This window comes from Akebia trifoliata, chromosome 3, assembly GCF_017979445.1.
Source record: "Akebia trifoliata isolate Shusen 1 chromosome 3, ASM1797944v1, whole genome shotgun sequence".
NCBI lineage: Eukaryota > Viridiplantae > Streptophyta > Magnoliopsida > Ranunculales > Lardizabalaceae > Akebia > Akebia trifoliata.
Window position 1 is genome coordinate 32304915 of NC_141377.1, and position 18273 is coordinate 32323187.

The window sequence follows — 18273 nt, forward strand, 5'->3', positions numbered from 1 at the left end:
AAATGAGTAAGCAAATCTATTCACAAACAGAGTTTGCATTAATAATAAAATACAAAATTTTCAACAATCATTTTACAAAGATCCCAATTTAACAAGAAAAAGACTAGATATTAATAATAAAGAAATACCAAACAAAATTTAGTAGGAAAATAATTTTTGACTTGAGAGATTTTTATTAACCAAGAATGCTTTATAAATATTTTACATTAATCTCAACCATGGATATATTTGACAAAAACTAAAAGGATAATAAGAGGTCAAGTCTTGTACAAAGTGCAATTTCAAGTAGAGAACAAAGTCTCATGTAATGCATGCCAAGAACTCCTTCCACATAAAAATATGTTAAATTTGTACATATAATGATAACAAAAGATAGCGGTTTGTAAAAGAGAAAGGCATGGATGAGTCATGGGTATTTGTATTTGTACTTACCCTTCAACACATGGTGTGCTTATAAAAATATTATAATTTTAAAACAAGATTTAAAGTTTGGAATAGCCCAACATAATGTAAAATCCTAGTCCTAAAAAAATTAATTAAAAATCATAAAAGAAATAACAATATCAAGGTGAAAATCAGCTAACACGAAGTTAATTTAAAAAATGAGAACGAAGACAATGAAAAACCACTAGTTGCCTAAGTTTCTAGGTTCTCTATGCATGTGAGGCACTGAAAGGGCCCTCGATCCGCGGGGTGCGCAGATCCGCTTTTGACCTTTGAGGTTTGGGAGTCGCCACCTAGTTATTACAGTCTAGGAACCAAATTTTGACTCTAAAAGACAAATAAACTAATTTACGGAAAAAAAAATACGGGTCCGGAGATCACGTTACAGGGTTGGAAGGTGTTAGGCACTAACCCCGCCCGGCAAACACCGATCTCTATTAATTCCCAAATAAAACTACATTGCTAAAAAGACCTAAATAATAATAAAAAAATAAAAAAACTCACCTTTTCCGAACGCAACGATTTTATCCCCTCAGATCTGATAGAATAGCTTTTCGTATGGTATTCCTCGCTTTGTTCTATCTCCGGATCTGATCTCTGAGCTCCGAGGCAAGGCATCTCTTTCTTAGATTTGAATTCTTCGAATTTGTTATGGATTTTAGGATATTTTTGAAGGGTTTCTAAGTGTTTTTCAAGCTAAAATCGAAGTATGGGTGTTAGGTAAGGAGTTGGACTTCAAAATTAGGGTTTATGAGAGGGTAGGGAAGCTTTTTTGACCTACTTCTCTTAGGGTTTATTATTTGATACGAAAATAGGGTGTGGAGGCTCCTATTTATAAAGTTTTTTAGAAGAATTAAGGTTTGATTAGGATTTTGACTTAAGTCTTATGAGATTGACTTAGTCTTTAGGATTTTAATTTAGGGTTTTGACTTTAGTCTTATGAGATTGACTTGATTAGTTTAGATTAGGGTTTTGACTTTAGTCGTATGAGATTGACTTTAATACTTTGACTTTAGTCTTTTTTGGTTGACTTTTAATCTTACTTGATTGACTTTAAGATTGACTTTAGTCTTACTTGATTGACTTTAATTTTTGGAGAGCCCCCTTTTATTATATCTTTAATTCTTTGGGCCCCCAGATGGAGGGGTCCTTGAATAAATATCCTGGCAACCATAAAAAATTTTGTCTGAAAGCCTGATTGATCGATTTTTTGGTTTAAAATTTTAAATTAATTTTATTAATGTTTCACTTTACATTATTTAATTTTTATTTATTAATTTCAAAATTTTAATTATTAAAATTATAAAATTACTGTTTTGCCCTCGGAAAAGACTTTTTGAGTTTTAAGTCATTTTTCAATGTTCCAGGATGTTTTAGAATCGATTTTTCGTAAGGAATTCAATGAAAATATTGGTTTGTGTCATTTATGAAATTTTTGTGTGGAATGGTCGTGAAATTTATGAGGGGCATTTTCGTAATTTTGTCGAATTCTGTGAAAATTGGCGAAATGATTTATTTAGTTTTGATTTGTTGTTTTATGTGTTTGAATGAGTTTTTCTAAGCGTAATGTAGGCTCTAGGGATGTTTTAAGGTTAGGGGTATTTTGGTAATTTGATCATTTTTTAGTGATTTTTATCGTAAAACTTCTTTTTGTCTACAAAATGATGATTTATAAGCTTTTGGGGTTATATTTTCTTAGCGTAGCGTGGTTTCTACAGTTTTGTCAGTTTGAGATACCTCATCCGGATTTCTGAAACATATCTGGTAACAAAATAAAGCGTTGGAATAATCATCCATCATTGGGAACCGTTGTGATCGGGTTGACGAGTTGATTAATCAGGCGAGTGCAAAAATGGGGTATCTATAGGCACAAACTTATTGATGTTGGATACTATAATTACCCTTAGTTTTTTTACTATTGATAAAAAAAAAATGAATTCCTTTCTCCTCAATTTGATTATTTCAATTATGTAAATGCACCTAATTCTTTGGTTGTCCAAATTAAAATCTAAAGCTAGTAAAAAAAAAATTCATACATATTTTGATAAATATTGACTTTGATGATGATGACAATTCACATTACTTGCTTGCACTAGTTAATGAGAAAATAAATTTAGTAGAAATATACAATAAAAAGTACGAAAAGTAAAAGCAAATGTCCGAGATTCTGAAAATAAACTAATCCGCTCAGCTTGTTACATCTGCCAAGTCTGAGATTCACAAAGAGAATTCGGATGAAGGACTATAACTTCATTTGCATCTCATTGCAAGGACATAGTTGGTGAGTCAATTGTGGCCGGTCCATCAGCATTTGTGGGTATCATGTCATGACCTGTCGGCATTGACGGTAAATTAAAAACATTAAGTAAGGGTCCCGATGGCCTTTTAGAAGCTACATTAGACATCGAATTGACTTCTGATGTAGCAAACCCAAATTGTAGCGGGCAACTATAAGAAATCGGAGATGAAATGGGGAATGAAGACCAATGAGAAGATGATAGAGCATAGAAAAGGTAAGGGGAGACCGTGGACTTGATGAATTTTGCATTTCCTATCAAGCAAAGAAATATAGTTTTTAGATTTTGGATGTGTTCTAAGAAAAAATAAAAATAAAAATCAAATCTATCAAAAATGATTAATTTGTAGGTTCTGGAAGAGTTCATGAAAATTTCAAATAAATTCATAACCTCAAAATTTCACATATATAAATCAAATCTATCAAAATGTTTAATTTGGAGGTTCTGAAAGAATTCATGCAAAATTCAAATAAGTTCATACCCTCAATTTTTCATAGATATAAATCAAATCTATAAAAAATGATTAATTTGTAGGTTCTAAATTTAAGCAAAATTCAAATGAGTTTGTACCTTCATTCTTCAGAAATATAACTCAAATTTATCAAAAATGATCAATTTGTTTTTCTAAAATAGTTCAAGCAAAATTCAAATTAAGCTCATATTTCTTATCCACCTTTTTTTTTGCAAATTAAATCAAATATATCAAAAATAATATATTTAAATACGAAATAAAATCAACCAACCTCAAATCATAAATTCTCTACAACTCCTCGAACAAATAGATTCCAATGAAATTAGGAATTAAATAAGAGACGTTAAATTAAATTACATACCTCTGTTTCTTTGCAATTGGAAATGAATGAGCTTTCTTCCCTTTAAATTCAATTGCCAACTCTTATTAAGAGCACCCTCCTTGGATGCCTTGAGTGGTTGAAACCTCTTTGGCTTAATTATGTTTGATGATTTCCTTTTAGACTTACCACAATGGGAAGTGCCAACTTCTAGAATAAATTTTATCAACATCTGAAAAATCACTCATAGGATTTCTGATTTTAAACCCTTTTGAAGGGTCATCTTCTTTTGCAGGAATAATCTTATTTTCTGCATTCTTCTTTTTCTCTGTAATTTTTTTTTATACTTTTAATAATCCTCTTTGGTTGTGTTTGCTTTCTAAGAACTTTAACAACCTTATTCAGTTGTTCTTTCTTAAGACTTTGAACATTCTCCTTCTTTTTCTGTTCAAAATTTTTTTTTTTTTTGGAATCTTCTTCCCGAAAAATTTGGAGTTGAGAACATTGTCAATCAACAAAGAATCCTTAAGATGAGATATTTGTCTCTAAAAAATGTCTTGTTTTGCAAAAATTTGAAAATATTATAAACAAAAATAAAATTAAATGAAAAATATTCAAGGTAAATTAACAATCAACAATAAAACATAATTTACTAACCATAGTAAAAGATATTTCCAACAAAACAAAAGATGAATGTCAACTTCAACTAAAAAAGATAATATAGACACACATATCATATATTATCCTAGAACATAACCAAACTGGTATACAATCCAGTACAACATAAAAGGATAATAAAAACTATTTAGATAAAAGACTTGATAAAAAAATTACAAAGAGTATCAATTAACATGCACAATGTAATAGTTTTATCAACATTATAGAGACATATTGTCAAACACTAATTTGTAATAATATTGACATATAGTTCGTTTTCTGTAAAACTTAAGATAACTAATTATCAACTAAGCATTATATGGAAAATAAATAGAATATCATACCAAATCTTTGTAAATTAATTGTCAAAAAAGATAATTAATTTAGATGACTTACATTTTTAATAATTGTGTTAAAGCTTCACTTTCGAAGGTATATTTTCATCCTCTGAGCTTCTCAATTGATAGGCTCCCAGAAATTCTAGCATACTCTTTCTCTATCAAATCAAGCTTGGGTAGATCAATAAGGTTTTTTTTGTTCAATTTCTTCTCTACCGCTCCCAACCACATTCTTCGAGGAAACTTTCAAGTAAGTCCTCTTGGAAAGGCGATCGGATCAATTTGTCTTGTTCCAAGGGATAGAACTAAATTGTAAACCCATATCATAAGAACCAGCATACCATGTATGAAAAAATTCTTTTGGGAATCAACAATGTTTCATCCATCGCCGATTTGTCTACTGATTCAACGAGTAAATCATACACAACCCTACCCCAAGGAAAATGCATTGAAAGTATCCAAGTCCTTAACAACATCGAAAAATCCTTAATCGACATTCGTAGAATTATTCGGGAGAAGAAAAATAGGAAGGCCATATAAAAGATTAAGACGAGTAAGGTCGTCAATCGATGTATCTCTAATAGTTTGAGCCAAGATCTTAACTTCTAATATTGATTCCCACTAATTCGACTCTATGAACTATATTTGAACAATATGTCAAATAAGAATTATAGTCAATTTTCATCTAGATTTTTATCCAATTTATTAGGGTTTTTAGTCATTTTGTAGGGCATATGCAAATGTATAAGAGCTTACTTTGAAATGAAAAGGAAAAAAACATACATTTTTCCCTTCTTTGCCATTGAATAATTTGGTAAATGATTTCTTTTTAATTGTAAAAATGAAGATGAAGAAGAAGAAAGAGAATGAAGATGAGTACAAACTGTCTTCTCCCACTACAATAACTGTTGATTAAACATTTTTTAATATAATGTTGACATAACATTGTCTACTATTGGATCAAATCTATTACATATTATTGTGCAAATCTCTATGAATATTTGATTAAAAAGGTAACCAATTGCCTTAACACATTTTAAATTGGCCAACTTCTTCGAAAACTCGACCACAATGATTTCTTCTCAGAGGAAGATTAGCTTAGAGGTCTCTAAGTTTGAGAAAACTCGCATGAGCCAACTTGAACTTATCCAATTTTTAGAATCATAGAAGACAATAAAGGTATCAGTCACTGGGTCAGGCTAGGCTTCAATGGACTATGCTTGGGCACTTTAATTTTAAATTTAAGTTTTATATTTGCAAAGTTACTTAATTTTGAGAGGGACTTGTTTCTAATACCCTTAACTTCAAGGGGCAACTTACCTAATTAAATATTCTTTTGAAATGCCTCGGCTTAACAAAAGTTTTACGATATCAAAATATCCTTTTCTAACACACTTGGAGTTTTTTAATAGCAATTGTGATTTATTTCGATGAATTTGAAAATGATGGACTGAAGATATGGTTGAATAGGTTAAAAGGAATTTCTTGCCATAGAAGTTGATGAATTTTGGGGGTGAAAAATCATGTTTTTTTTATTAGAAGTTGAAGATGAAAGCATTAGTCTATAAGAATATAAGACCAAAATCAAGGAGGCATGCATGATATTAATTTGAAAATACAGAGGTATCTCAAATAATCACCAAAACATGGAGGGATACATCTAAATCACCCTTTGGATTATAGAAGACCTAGCTTTGTACAAATTTGCATGATGGAACAAGAGTCTTCTAGTAGTGATGCTATGCGTACTCCAAGAATTTTTTTCCCTGCTAGGCAAGAGAATCGGGGAAGGCAGATCCAATGGGTTTGGAACCCAAGTCAGATATCAACACTCACAATGCCTTACTAACTTAGCAATTTTTTTTCCGAACCAGGGTAGCTGGGCCTCTTAGAGCACCCAACAAATCCTTGGGGCATGTGCAGCTCTCTCTCCTCCCCCCCCCTACACACCAGGTAATTTTTGGGACAAATCCCTAAGGGCAGCCCCAAAGAGGGGAGCTCAAGACTTCCGCTTCTTGAGGCATGATCTTGGTCATCTCACCAACCCTTAGGGGTGCAATTTAGCTAAGTCAGCACCTTCGAGTAGGTCATCATTACAACGGCAACAAAATTTGCAGATCATGAAGACTCACATTGGACCAAATATGAACCCCAAAGATCACATTCCCCCATCGAAGGGCTTGAACAGCTGAATCCTTGTCGGGTCCCAAAAAGAGTAAGTTCGTAAAGCTAGAGGGCGCACATTGCAGCAGGAAACCCCTGTCAAATTCGAGAAACCTTACTCTCTCATCGACTGATTTTATTTGGCATTTAAAATCTATAAAAATCAAGGAAGCTCATAAGTTCAAATCCATCAAAATTTTGCAATGGTCATTCACAAAAAGGGAAAGAGTGGAAGTCTGATTGAAATGGTTGGGCAAGTCCACCGAAGGCCAATTAAAGAAATAGGTAAGTTGAAGATGCTATAAGGGAGAGAACACGGATTGAGATAGTCAAAGCAGATATGAACACAGTTTCAATAACATAAGAGATGGCTCTGGATACAACCCCAAATCTTTGGGATAAGGCTTCAATGATGATAATAATGACGCGGTTTAGCTTATGCACATTGCCCGAACCCCATGTTATTGATTGATCTTCAAGGCCACGATTCCATATGATACTTTGGAAATTAATCAAAATAACAAACTATATAAATAATACCAATCACTAAAATAGATGCTGAAATAATTTTTTTCATCTAATCATTTGATGGAAATAACCATAAAGTGATGCATGCATTCAACAAAGGCAAGCCAGGCTCTCATACCAATCGATGGAAATATATGCATGCAACACACTTAGAAACCAATAATTTAATCCAAGAAAAGTAAGGATTGATCATGTTCCATCTATACCATTGATGAACAAAATACATACCTTATTATAGCAACCTTTCGGACTGTTTGAACCCCGAATTGAGTGTCCATGAGATATACATGATCAACGATTTCTATAGTGCGAGCATCACTTCTTTCTCCAATTTGCAGATCAATGGAGAACTTTCCTCTCTGCTTAAAAACTTTGAAGGTATTCTAATTAGGATTTTAGGACCCATGACCCAATTAGTAACCTAGAGGAATCACCCTCTTTATTAATGCTAAAACCATTCGTGCATAGTTGCCTTCAGACCCAAACTATTGTGCATCAATGGGTGGCTCCCAGTTGACCTAGTTGGCAGAACAAATTAGAAACTGATCCAGGTTTAGAAACCATCAAACCAGCGTCAGACCACACAACATTTCTAAAGGAAATATATCACCAATGCTCCATTTTAAAATACAAGGTTAAAGTTACCAAAACTGCACCTTTTTTCCATGTAAAAGAAAGGTGATAACAAAAATTCCAGTGGAACCACAAGAGTGTCCACTCTTTCCCTCACTTTTAACTACAAAAGGATGTTGAGGACCTTCCTTATTCTTATCTCCATTTCCCTATAATCTGCCAAAACAGTGAGAGAAAGTTACAAGAGTTGAAAGAAAATCAATAAGCTTAATAGAAGTTTTGAATGGCAACCATAGACAAGCTTTGGAAAATATGCGAGGTTATTGAGTAACCTGCTACGAAATCCACCTCTTCGAGACAATGCTAGGAAAGCCTATATGGGAGATCTTCTGTCTATGCCTTCCCTTAGACTTGTAAACTAAGGGGTGCTTCCCCTCCTCTGTATTTCTTTATTTGTGATCAATACATCTCGCTAATTCAGTAAAAACAAAGGCTACTAAATCCACCTAAGAAGTAGATTAGTTACATCACCCTTTCAAATGGCAATGAACTAACGTATGCCATCACTATACCCATTTCGTGGAATAAATAACATTGAACATGATGAAAAACTTACAATGAAATAGTGAATTAATAGTTGAGATGAAGTAGTGAATTAATAATGAAAACATTTATTGGCATATAATGACGCACTAAACCTGCCAAATCTCAACTAGATACACAATTTACTCAATTGAAGGATAAAATTAGCATACAATGATTTAAAGTATAGAGTAGGGAACTAATAATGAAAACATTTATTGGCATACAATGATGCACTAATATATATCATGCACAAAATATGTACCTTGAAAAAGAAATATGGAGTGCTTGGAGTATTTTTGCTCTGTCCTTGGGGTCAACTAGACTTCACTCTTCTTGGTTTCGAATTTCTTTGGCAGCTGGACTATTTATGTCTTTTTGATAAAGGTTGGACCCTCCGAAGATTGTCACCTTTTGTGTTCTGTTGGGACCTCTGAGAAGAGTGGAACAGATGTGCATGGGAAGGAGGTAGAAAAGTAGACTGTTGTCTAGAGAATCAAGGATTTCCTCTGTTTTTAAACCAAGCTGTTCAAGGATTGCAGTGTGTTGTTTTTTGAGGATCCTATATATATAAACATTTACGATAATGTTTCCCAAGAAAAGAAGGAAAAGCTCCGCCCTAGGTAATAAAGTATTAGAAAATATCATGGTTAATAATTCCTAACCAACAACAGAAGAGGTTTTAGCATAAAGAAGAAGTATACAACAAAATGCATTAGGTACCGAGGACAACCTGAAAGTGAGGGAAGAAAAAGAAGAAGAAGAAGAATATACATTCAGAAATTATACAAATGATTAGAAATGGAGGGGATTAGATAAACAAAGGGTTTCAAGGATTATTCATATATGAACTCTGGGACTAGTCAACAGCCCCCCTACAACATTGCAAAAATCTGGGACTGACCAAAATGTCCCGGCAACAATGTGCAATTCTGGGACTGACCAACAGGTCCCTGCACCATTGCAGATGTCTGGGACTGATCAACAGCTCCCTGCAACATTGGAAAGAAAAAAAAAATGTAACTTGACATCTACTCTATAGCGCTAATAAATACCATAATTGTCTTGAATGTGCCATCTCGTTGAGGTGGTAAAGTCTGCATGTAATCAGTCAACAAGTTGGAATATGGGTTTAAAATGACAAGGGAAAAATTCAGGAAAAAAGGGAAAGAATCAAGCAGGAATTATAAATATAAAAAATAAAAAATGTAATATACATAGACATTTATTCTATTGAATGTCTATGCACGACAACATATTTTCACACACAATTATACATTTTATGATGCCTAAAAAAGTCCAAGCATCAACATGTCTTTTGAGCAAAATAACAAACTAAGTAAAAAAAATTATAAGATCAAGATATTATCATCAAATCCGACATTAAAAAACATCTATCAACCAAATCACAAATAACCATAAAGCCACAGAAATTAATCATAGGCCTACAAAAGAACAAGTTATTATTATTATGATTATTTTAAAAAATGCATTAAAAAATAACAACACATTTTTTTGAGAAAATCAAGTTTTTATTTATTTATTTATCATTTTAATGGTTAGAGATACAAAATGTGATTTAAACGAGATTTTTTTTCCTTCAAAAAATGGAGTTTTTTGTGACTATGTGTGTAATACCAGAGACCTGGGATCAAAACCCCACCTTCACACTCACTTACAAAAAAAAATATCATAAATTTTGAACTACATAGTTCAAATTCATAACCCTTACCTTGGGACATGTGCGTGTGTAATGTCCTGTTTCCTTGCATGTACCACATGTTCTCTTCTTCTTTTGGGCCTGTTCGATGTCCAATTTTATTCTAGATAGAGGACGAACATTTGGTTTGACTTGTGGAGAATCGTGTGCGGTGATATTGAGGTCCATTATCGTAATACTCTCACTTTGTTCATTGATGTTTACACCTCGAATACTGTTACACCTTGTATTTTCAGCAAGTCCAGAAATTGCAGGCACACTGATGAGAGAAAGTTCTCTCATGCCATCTTGCAAGATTCTCATAGCAACATTAGTTTGTTCACTAAAGGTTTCCCCAAATTCTACAAATCTTTTAGTTGTGTCTTTCAAGGTCCAGACATTAATTACATCTTGAACACAGCTTCCAATTTCATTATTACAAGATCCTATGTGTCTGATACTCATTGTCCACCGCTTCAGGATATATTGACGTGGAATCTCAAATACATTTACCATCTGAAATACTTTAAGAACATGCCTGCAAAGCATCCCCTCAAACTCAAACATGCAACAGCTACAATTTGCACTTCTATCAATCGGATTAAATGTAACAATGTCCATGTTAACATCCATATCACCGTACTTTCCCACCAAGTACTTGTTTATATGCCCTTCATTGTCAATCTTTCGTGCAATGCAACCAGAACTTTCAAGAAATTCACGTCCAAAGATCGTGAACACATTCCTTGTATAAACTCTTGCTGCCTGATCCTCAATAGGGTTTTTTGATGTCAAAACTGCTCTTGTGAACATAGTAAAAAAATCTTCGTTGGCCTCCTCCTCACGACGTTGCTTTACAGCAAGCTCATATTGTGCAACAAACTCACTAAATGGCGTTCCATCGTTCATAAACCCATCAAAATAGGAACTCATGCCCATATTCCTCCATGTAGCAGTCAGGCCTGCAAAGAATGCGTCTTGCAAGTACAATGGTACCCAATGGTGGCGTTGATTATACAACTTATTTAACCACCTATTGTCCTTCAAATTGTACCTCATAATAAGTGTCTCCCAACCTGACTCGAACTCCTCTGGTGTCCGGCTACTGTAAATGCACCTTTTGTATTCTGCATGAAAATCCTTGTGTCTATTAAAAATATGGCTTAGATTTTCTAACTCGTCTTTCTCTATGTCCCACAAACCAAATTGGTGCCTCGCTCCTGGGAAAACCTTCTCTATAGCAACCTTCATTGCTTTGTCTTGATTTGTGATTATAGATGTTGGCTGCCGATTTGACATAGCTCTAAGCCAGGTTTCAAATAACCAAACAAAAGATTCCACAGTCTCATCTGCCAAAAAGCCACAACCAAACAATGAAGACTGCCTGTGATGATTCACTCCAGTGAAAGAAGCAAACGGAAACAAATATTTATTTGCCCGACAAACGGTATCAAATACCAACACATCACCAAACTGCTGGTATGCCTCTCTTGCCTTGCCATCAGCCCAAAATATACTCCTCATACACCGACTTTCATCAAATTCTACTGCATAGAAGAATCCAGGATCTATAGCTTGTATGCCTTGGAAGTACTGAAGCAAATGATAGCATTCAACTCTGATGTTGTTCTTTCTTTCTTTCTTCACATTATTCTCTTGGTTTTGTTCCTCGATGTTATCTTTTGTTCCACCTGCTACTTCCGTAAGTAAACTCATAATTTCAGATGCTTCAACTCCACACTTAGAAAGCGCTTCAATCATTGTCTTTGTTGTGTTTGTCATTTTCCGATGTGATCGAAGTTTGCCAGCTTTGGCAGGATCAACAAGATCATGATTGTGCTCTTTGTGAAACTGGTCGACAACCCATTTTCCAGATCTTTTTTTGATGGTCATAGCTGCTCGACAATCTACCCTAGTTTCTCGTCGAGGTCTGACAATCTTGCCCGAATAGCGTTTGTCAGTTGTTTTGCGAAGTCCTTCATTAGCACATACATACTCCCTAGAGATTATACTACGATCAATCCTCGAGCGTTGTATACGATTCCTTCGAATACTGAATCCTTTCTCCTTAGCATATGCATTATAATATTCATATGCCTCGTCTTCTGAACCAAATCGCAAACCAAGGTATGGTTCAGACCCAAGTTTATCAAGGAATGAATTATTATCTTCCCTTAAATCTCCATTTGGAAATTCTTCTGCAGTATTGTCTCCCCTTCCACTGGTTTCAGCGGTGTTCACGTCTTCAATTTCAGATTCTTGCACATCTACAGTAGGTTGAGGCTCTCGCATGCTTTCATCAAGCACCACTGCGTCAGCTTCTAACATTTCTTGACCAAAACTAATGTTACCTTCCATATCAAAACACTGTTCAAAATATAGCAACAAAATCATCATTAGTACTTCTGAGGAAGGAATCCAAAAGTAAGGTATTCAAAAGTCTAGCTGCATAATCAGCATTAGTAGAGTAACAAAGGAAATCATAGAAAAGGTTTGTAATTGCATCTGTTGCCTCTAATCATTGCTTGCCTAGGAATAACAGCAAACAAATCAGGTCTACGAGAATCAAAGTACTAGTTATTCTTATAAGGAATCACTCTTATTACGAAAAACTGGCTCATCAATCAAATTTTACACAGATGAAGTAAAGTAATGGAAACAAGGGAGGTTATAAACATAGAAACATTATCAGATCCAATATCTTATGAAAACAAGCAGCATTAGGAATCAAAGTCCAAACCTGTATTTTAAAGGGATCTTGAAGCATTGATTTTCTCGTGTTTGTCATTTTTTGATGTAATCGATGTTTGACGACTTTTGTAGGATCAGCAAGATCATGATTGTGCTCTTCATGAAACTGGTACACAACCCATTTATCAGACCTTCTTTTTGTGCTCATTGCTGCTCGACAATCTACCCTTGTTTCTTGTCGATGTCGAACAACCTTGCCTTCGTACCGTTTGTCTTTTAATGAACGAAACCCCTGCTTTGCACACACATACTCCCGAGAGATCACACAACGATCAACCCTCGAGCGTTGTACACGGTTCCTTCGAATATTGAATCCATTCTCTTTAGCATATGCATCATAGTATTCATATGCCTCACCTTCCGAACCAAATTGCAAACCAATATAAGGTGCAGAACCAAGCTTACAGATGGATGCAGCATTATCTTCCCTCCCACTGGTTTCAACTGTTTTAACAGTTTCCTTCAAAGAATCTTGGACAGCTGCAGTGGGTTGAGGCACTCGAGTACCTTCATCAAGCACCACCACTTCGGATTCTAATATTTCTTGACCAAGACTGATGTTATCTTCCATATCCATACACTAATAAAAAATAACAGCCACTGTCATTAGGAGTAGAAGGAAGGTATTGGAGAGAATAGAAGTAAAAAAATTAGCAATATAATCATTATTAGAAGAATGAGGAAGCATCACAAAGAAGGCATTCACAAAATAGTAATGCCATACTCATTAATAGTATGAAGATGATGATCAAGGAAAAGGTATGTTATTATTCCTCCTCAAGAACCAATTGCAAACAAATCAGATTAATGACAATCAAGCTAGTTAACTTTCAGTCCAATATGTTGACATGCTTTTGCCTTTTTTTGTCACTCTTGGCTTTGTTCATTGGATGGTCATCTCATCCTCCACTGAACTTGCCTCCTTTGTAATCTTCCTCTGGGTTCAATGAAATTTGCCTTTATTTATTAAAAAAAATGAGATAAAAAAATATCAATTATTGCACAAGTTATACACGAGATACATTTTGAAGCTCACAAAATTTTTAAGTTTTTCATGAAATCTCTATTATAGAGAAGCAACCTCCATTTTGGAAAGGGTTTAGGTACAACCTTAAACAGGAGAAGATAGATATAACATTGAAGGGCCTTGTAATCAGACTTTGAATTCGAAAGAATGATAACAACAATGAGGCCAAAGAAGGACCTAGAGATCAAATCCAAGGCTAATTTAGTGGAAGGAAAATTTGGAAAGAAACTTGAACCCAAACAAAATGTTCCCTCCCAAAAAAAGAGAGAGAGAACAGCTTCGACAAAAACTAAACTGTTAAAGCATCATTCTAGAAATCTAGAGTTCCATGTAACATGTGTTTTGAACTAGGGTAAGCTATGATACCTTGCTCTGAACTACCACGATCCTGAGGAAAAAGAATTCTACAGCCCAGATAAGATTTATCTGCACAAAATGGTAAACCCACCTTCACCTTAGACTATTTTAAAATACAGAAGGTACCCAACTTAGCAAAATTATCAGTGACCACTAACCCTTGCTTGCCTAGCAACAAAAAAAAAAGTTGAGAACCAACTATGGAAATTCTTAGTACTTATAAAAGTGGAGAATATAAATCCTCTCAAATATTTAATCATTAATGACGAGATAGATAAAAATCTCCCACCACCCCACATTTATTTCTGCCTCTTCTTTTGATTTTTTTAACCTGTAAAATATATTCCTTCCAACATTTGACAGTGTTAATTACAAGAAATGCACTCAAATCTTCCCCTAAACTAAAACAAACTTCAAACCTAAAACAAATTGAAGTGCACGAGAACTCTATAGGCATTTGACAAACAATCTTCAGCTGGAATTCAACCTAATTTGATTTCAACACACACTAGTTTGCACTTAGCATCAAAAGAAAGATGCTTTTAAAGTAATTGAACTGCAAAAAAACATAATAAAATATGAAACAAAACAAATTAAAACAAGTCAATTTTTTGAAAAATCTTAAACAACAAACTCACTCTCTGGGGTTGTTCCATCTGCCACATCTGAGATCCACATGGAGGACCCGAAGGCTGAGCAATATCTCGACTTACATTTGGTTGTGAAGGAAATGTCCAAGATGGAGTTGGAGTAAATGGAGGGCATAGAATCCTTTCGGAATCTATATTGGACGCCAAATTGGAATCCACTGATGGGTCAGTGTGGGAAATCGAAGAAGAATCGGCAAATGGATACCAAGGAGGAGAGGATGGAGCATAGAAAGGGTAAGGGGGAGACCGTGAGCCGGATGAATTTTGCATTTTTAGATGCTCGAATGTAGTTTCTGACAGAGTTCAAGCAAAACCCTAGAAAAATGATTCTGCAAATTCAACTAAAATTGAACGATACAATCTGGATTCTGGAATGCAAATGTAAACAAATTGATTCGAAAGAAATAGGTTTGAAGATTTATGGAGAATTAACTTCGGATTTAAGACCTATAACGTCAATTGAATTAGGGTTTATGGACAACCACCTAATGCTAAAGATGCTAAGTTTTGGGAGAACTCGACATGGCTAGGGTTTGATCAAGAGAAGATCGAATTCGAATGTTATTTGGGTTTAATGGAGAAGCGAAAGAGCAGTGCCTGAGCTTCGAAGAAAAGAAGGTAATTTGAAAGGTCATAGAGAAGACACAGAAGAGTTGAACCGGAGTTTAAAACTGGACTGAACCGTCAATCTCATCAGGTCGGACCGGAATATAAAAAAGTTTGTCTCATTTCAAAATCAAATAGCACTAGATCATGTGAGTGGATCAAGTTTGGTAGACACTTAGGTGCTGTTTGTTAAACTGAAAAAAATAAGTGTTGAATAGCATCAAGTGCTGAAACTTATAAGTGCTGAATTTAAGTATTGAAAAAGTTGTTTGTTTAGATGCTGAATCATGTTTGTTACACATTTCTAAAGTTGGTAAATTGTCTTGGTTACCCTTACATTCATATTATAAATTGTTTACATGTTTCAAATGCCTATTTCTTATCAAACACAATAAAATATTTTTTCTTATAAAATTAAAATACAATTTATTTTTAAATAATAAATAATATTCAATTTATAAATAATAATTTCTATTTATAAAAGCCTACAAATTTCAAATTAAAAATAATAATGTCATACAAGTCACCAAAATTTGAAATCAGCATTAAAATAACTTAATTTTGGATGAATAATTTTCGATGGAAATGAAGGATGTGTAATTATAAAAGCACCCTATGAATTAATAAGGGCAATCCACACCATAGCCAATTTTTTTTGTTTTATATGAGTTAAAATTTTTGGAATGAGCAAATTTTTAGTGAGGATGATCTATATGGTCTAAAGATCATTCTCACAAAAAATCAGTTCATTTTGAAACTTCTAACTCGTCAAAAATGATTTTCAAAAAAAAAAAAAAGGGACGATTTACGGTTCTTAAACTTGTTTTGATAGGGTTAGAAGTTTCAGGATGTGCTGATTTTTGGTGAGGATGATCTCCTCATTGTAGAAATCATCTTCATCAAAAATCAACTCATTCCAAAACTTTTAAGTCATATAAGACAAAATAATTTAGCCATGGTGTGGATTTATTAATTTGTGGGGTGCTTATATACTAATGAGGAGATCATCCTCACCAAAAATCAACTCATTCCAAACTTTTAACTCATATAAGACAAAATAATTTAGTCATGGTGTGGGTTTACTAATTTGTGGGGTGCTTATATACTAATGAGGAGATCATCCTCACCAAAAATCAACTCATTTCAAAACTTTTAACTCATATAAGACAAAATAATTAGGCATGGTGTGGGTTTATTAATTTGTGAGGTGCTTATATACTTATCCATGAAATATAAGAGGTAATATCCTTCAAAGAATAAGGGCATACTTGTCCATACTCAAAAAAACGAAGGGCATACTTGTCCGTGTTAAAAAAGCGAAGTGCTTATCGCTTCAGCACTTTTTTTCAACATCAAAATAGTGCTAATTTTTTTTGACTTATTTTCAGTAGTAAACGCTGAAAATATAGAGTAAACAAATGCGCTATTTTGACAAAAAGTGCTGAATTTAATTTTTTTCAGCAATAAGCGCTGAAAAATAGTGCAAACAAACACTGCCTTAGACTTTTCTTACTAATTTTGTAAAATTTTAAGTCTTACTAAGGGTCGTTTTTTTCAAATGGACTACCACATCATGAAAAGATTCATATTCAAAACAAAACAAAAAAAAAAACTTTTGGACTTGATCTAGGGTCTTGAAAATGGACGGCTACCGAACTTCCACCTAATTCCTAAATTTAAAATTCAAATTCAATGGTAAAAAATAATTTTTTTAGAATTTTTTTTTAAAGTTCATAGAATTTTGTCCTCTATAACCCTGAAGCATTAGATCATGATTTTGAATGCCACAAGTTGAGCCCAAGGTCCTTACAAACTTAGTAAGGTTAGTCAAACTCTTTTGTAGACATGTAGTTCAAAGTTGATGATATTAAATTGATTTAAAACATAAAATAGGAGGAAAAATACAAGGTATAAATGAATAGAAGATGATTGTTATTGGCACTGTAAAACCATGAAACACTAAAGAGAACAAAAAATCACACACGAAATACACAAAGATCTATGTGGTTCGATAGTACGTCTACGTCCACGGCTCAAAACAATCTTTTTTAGTAAGAAATCAAAAAGTGAAAAATATAAGACAAACAACCAAGGTTTTAATCTCAAATCATAGCCCTAGAACCATTGTACACCCCTTTCCATTCCGCTCTCAAATCCTAGAAAAAGAAAAATCCTTGTGGTTGCACAAGCTGCTTATGAAAGAAGCCCAAAACCCTATTATTTCAGCCCATGGACTCCCAAAATATGCCACTTGGCAAGCAAATTCCTACTCATCATTCAAACATATTCCCATTCTCATTCCCATCCAAATTTCAAACCTATGTTCAATGCCAAAGCTCATTCTAAGTCATCCCTAACATAAATTCATTTTCAAAACCCTAACCCATGTCCAAAATAAAAGCCTAAAGCCCATGGTCTCACACCTTTTTCAAAAAGAGGATATATGTCACATTGTAAGAGGATCAATTTTAAATTTATCTCTTTGTCCTTGCTATTGGAGTTATTTACATGAGAACCAAGGTCTAATTTACACATGTCACTCTCTCATCCATGCTCCTAAACGTATTTTTCCACCTCTCCCCATTCACCCCTTGTTTTATGTTTTGTTTACAAATGAATTAATATCTACTTTTTTACTTATTACATGACTTTTACACACGTTATTTTTCCATTCATCTTCCAAAAAATGCATTTGTCTCTCATCTCTTTACATCTACTTTTAAAAGAATTTACAAAAAAAAATCAAAGTCCACATTTTCACATGTCTTATTTTCATTCACTTTCCCCAAAAATCCTTTGGTTTTTTCTTC

General features: G+C 33.8%; 1 protein-coding gene across 12 annotated transcripts; it reads right to left on the minus strand.

The window, feature by feature from the left end:
• Positions 1-6100: 6100 nt before the first annotated feature.
• On the minus strand, positions 6101-15597 carry LOC147406417 (protein FAR1-RELATED SEQUENCE 7-like). 12 transcript variants are annotated; one of them, XM_086434447.1, is made up of 7 exons: positions 14846-15597; positions 14217-14276; positions 12813-13403; positions 10106-12439; positions 7875-8007; positions 7447-7736; positions 6101-6786 (listed from the first exon to the last, which is right to left on the minus strand). In XM_086434447.1, the coding sequence occupies exons 1-5, from the start codon at positions 15125-15127 to the stop codon at positions 7987-7989; spliced, it is 3288 nt and encodes a 1095-aa protein (XP_086290573.1). In that variant the 5' UTR covers positions 15128-15597; the 3' UTR covers positions 6101-6786; positions 7447-7736; positions 7875-7986. The 12 variants fall into 12 exon arrangements, with proteins under 12 accessions (XP_086290573.1, XP_086290574.1, XP_086290566.1 ...); XM_086434448.1 differs by having other exon boundaries at positions 7447-7760; XM_086434440.1 differs by adding an exon at positions 8639-9365 and having other exon boundaries at positions 7447-8007; positions 14846-15596.
• Between the last annotated feature and the right edge of the window lie 2676 nt (positions 15598-18273).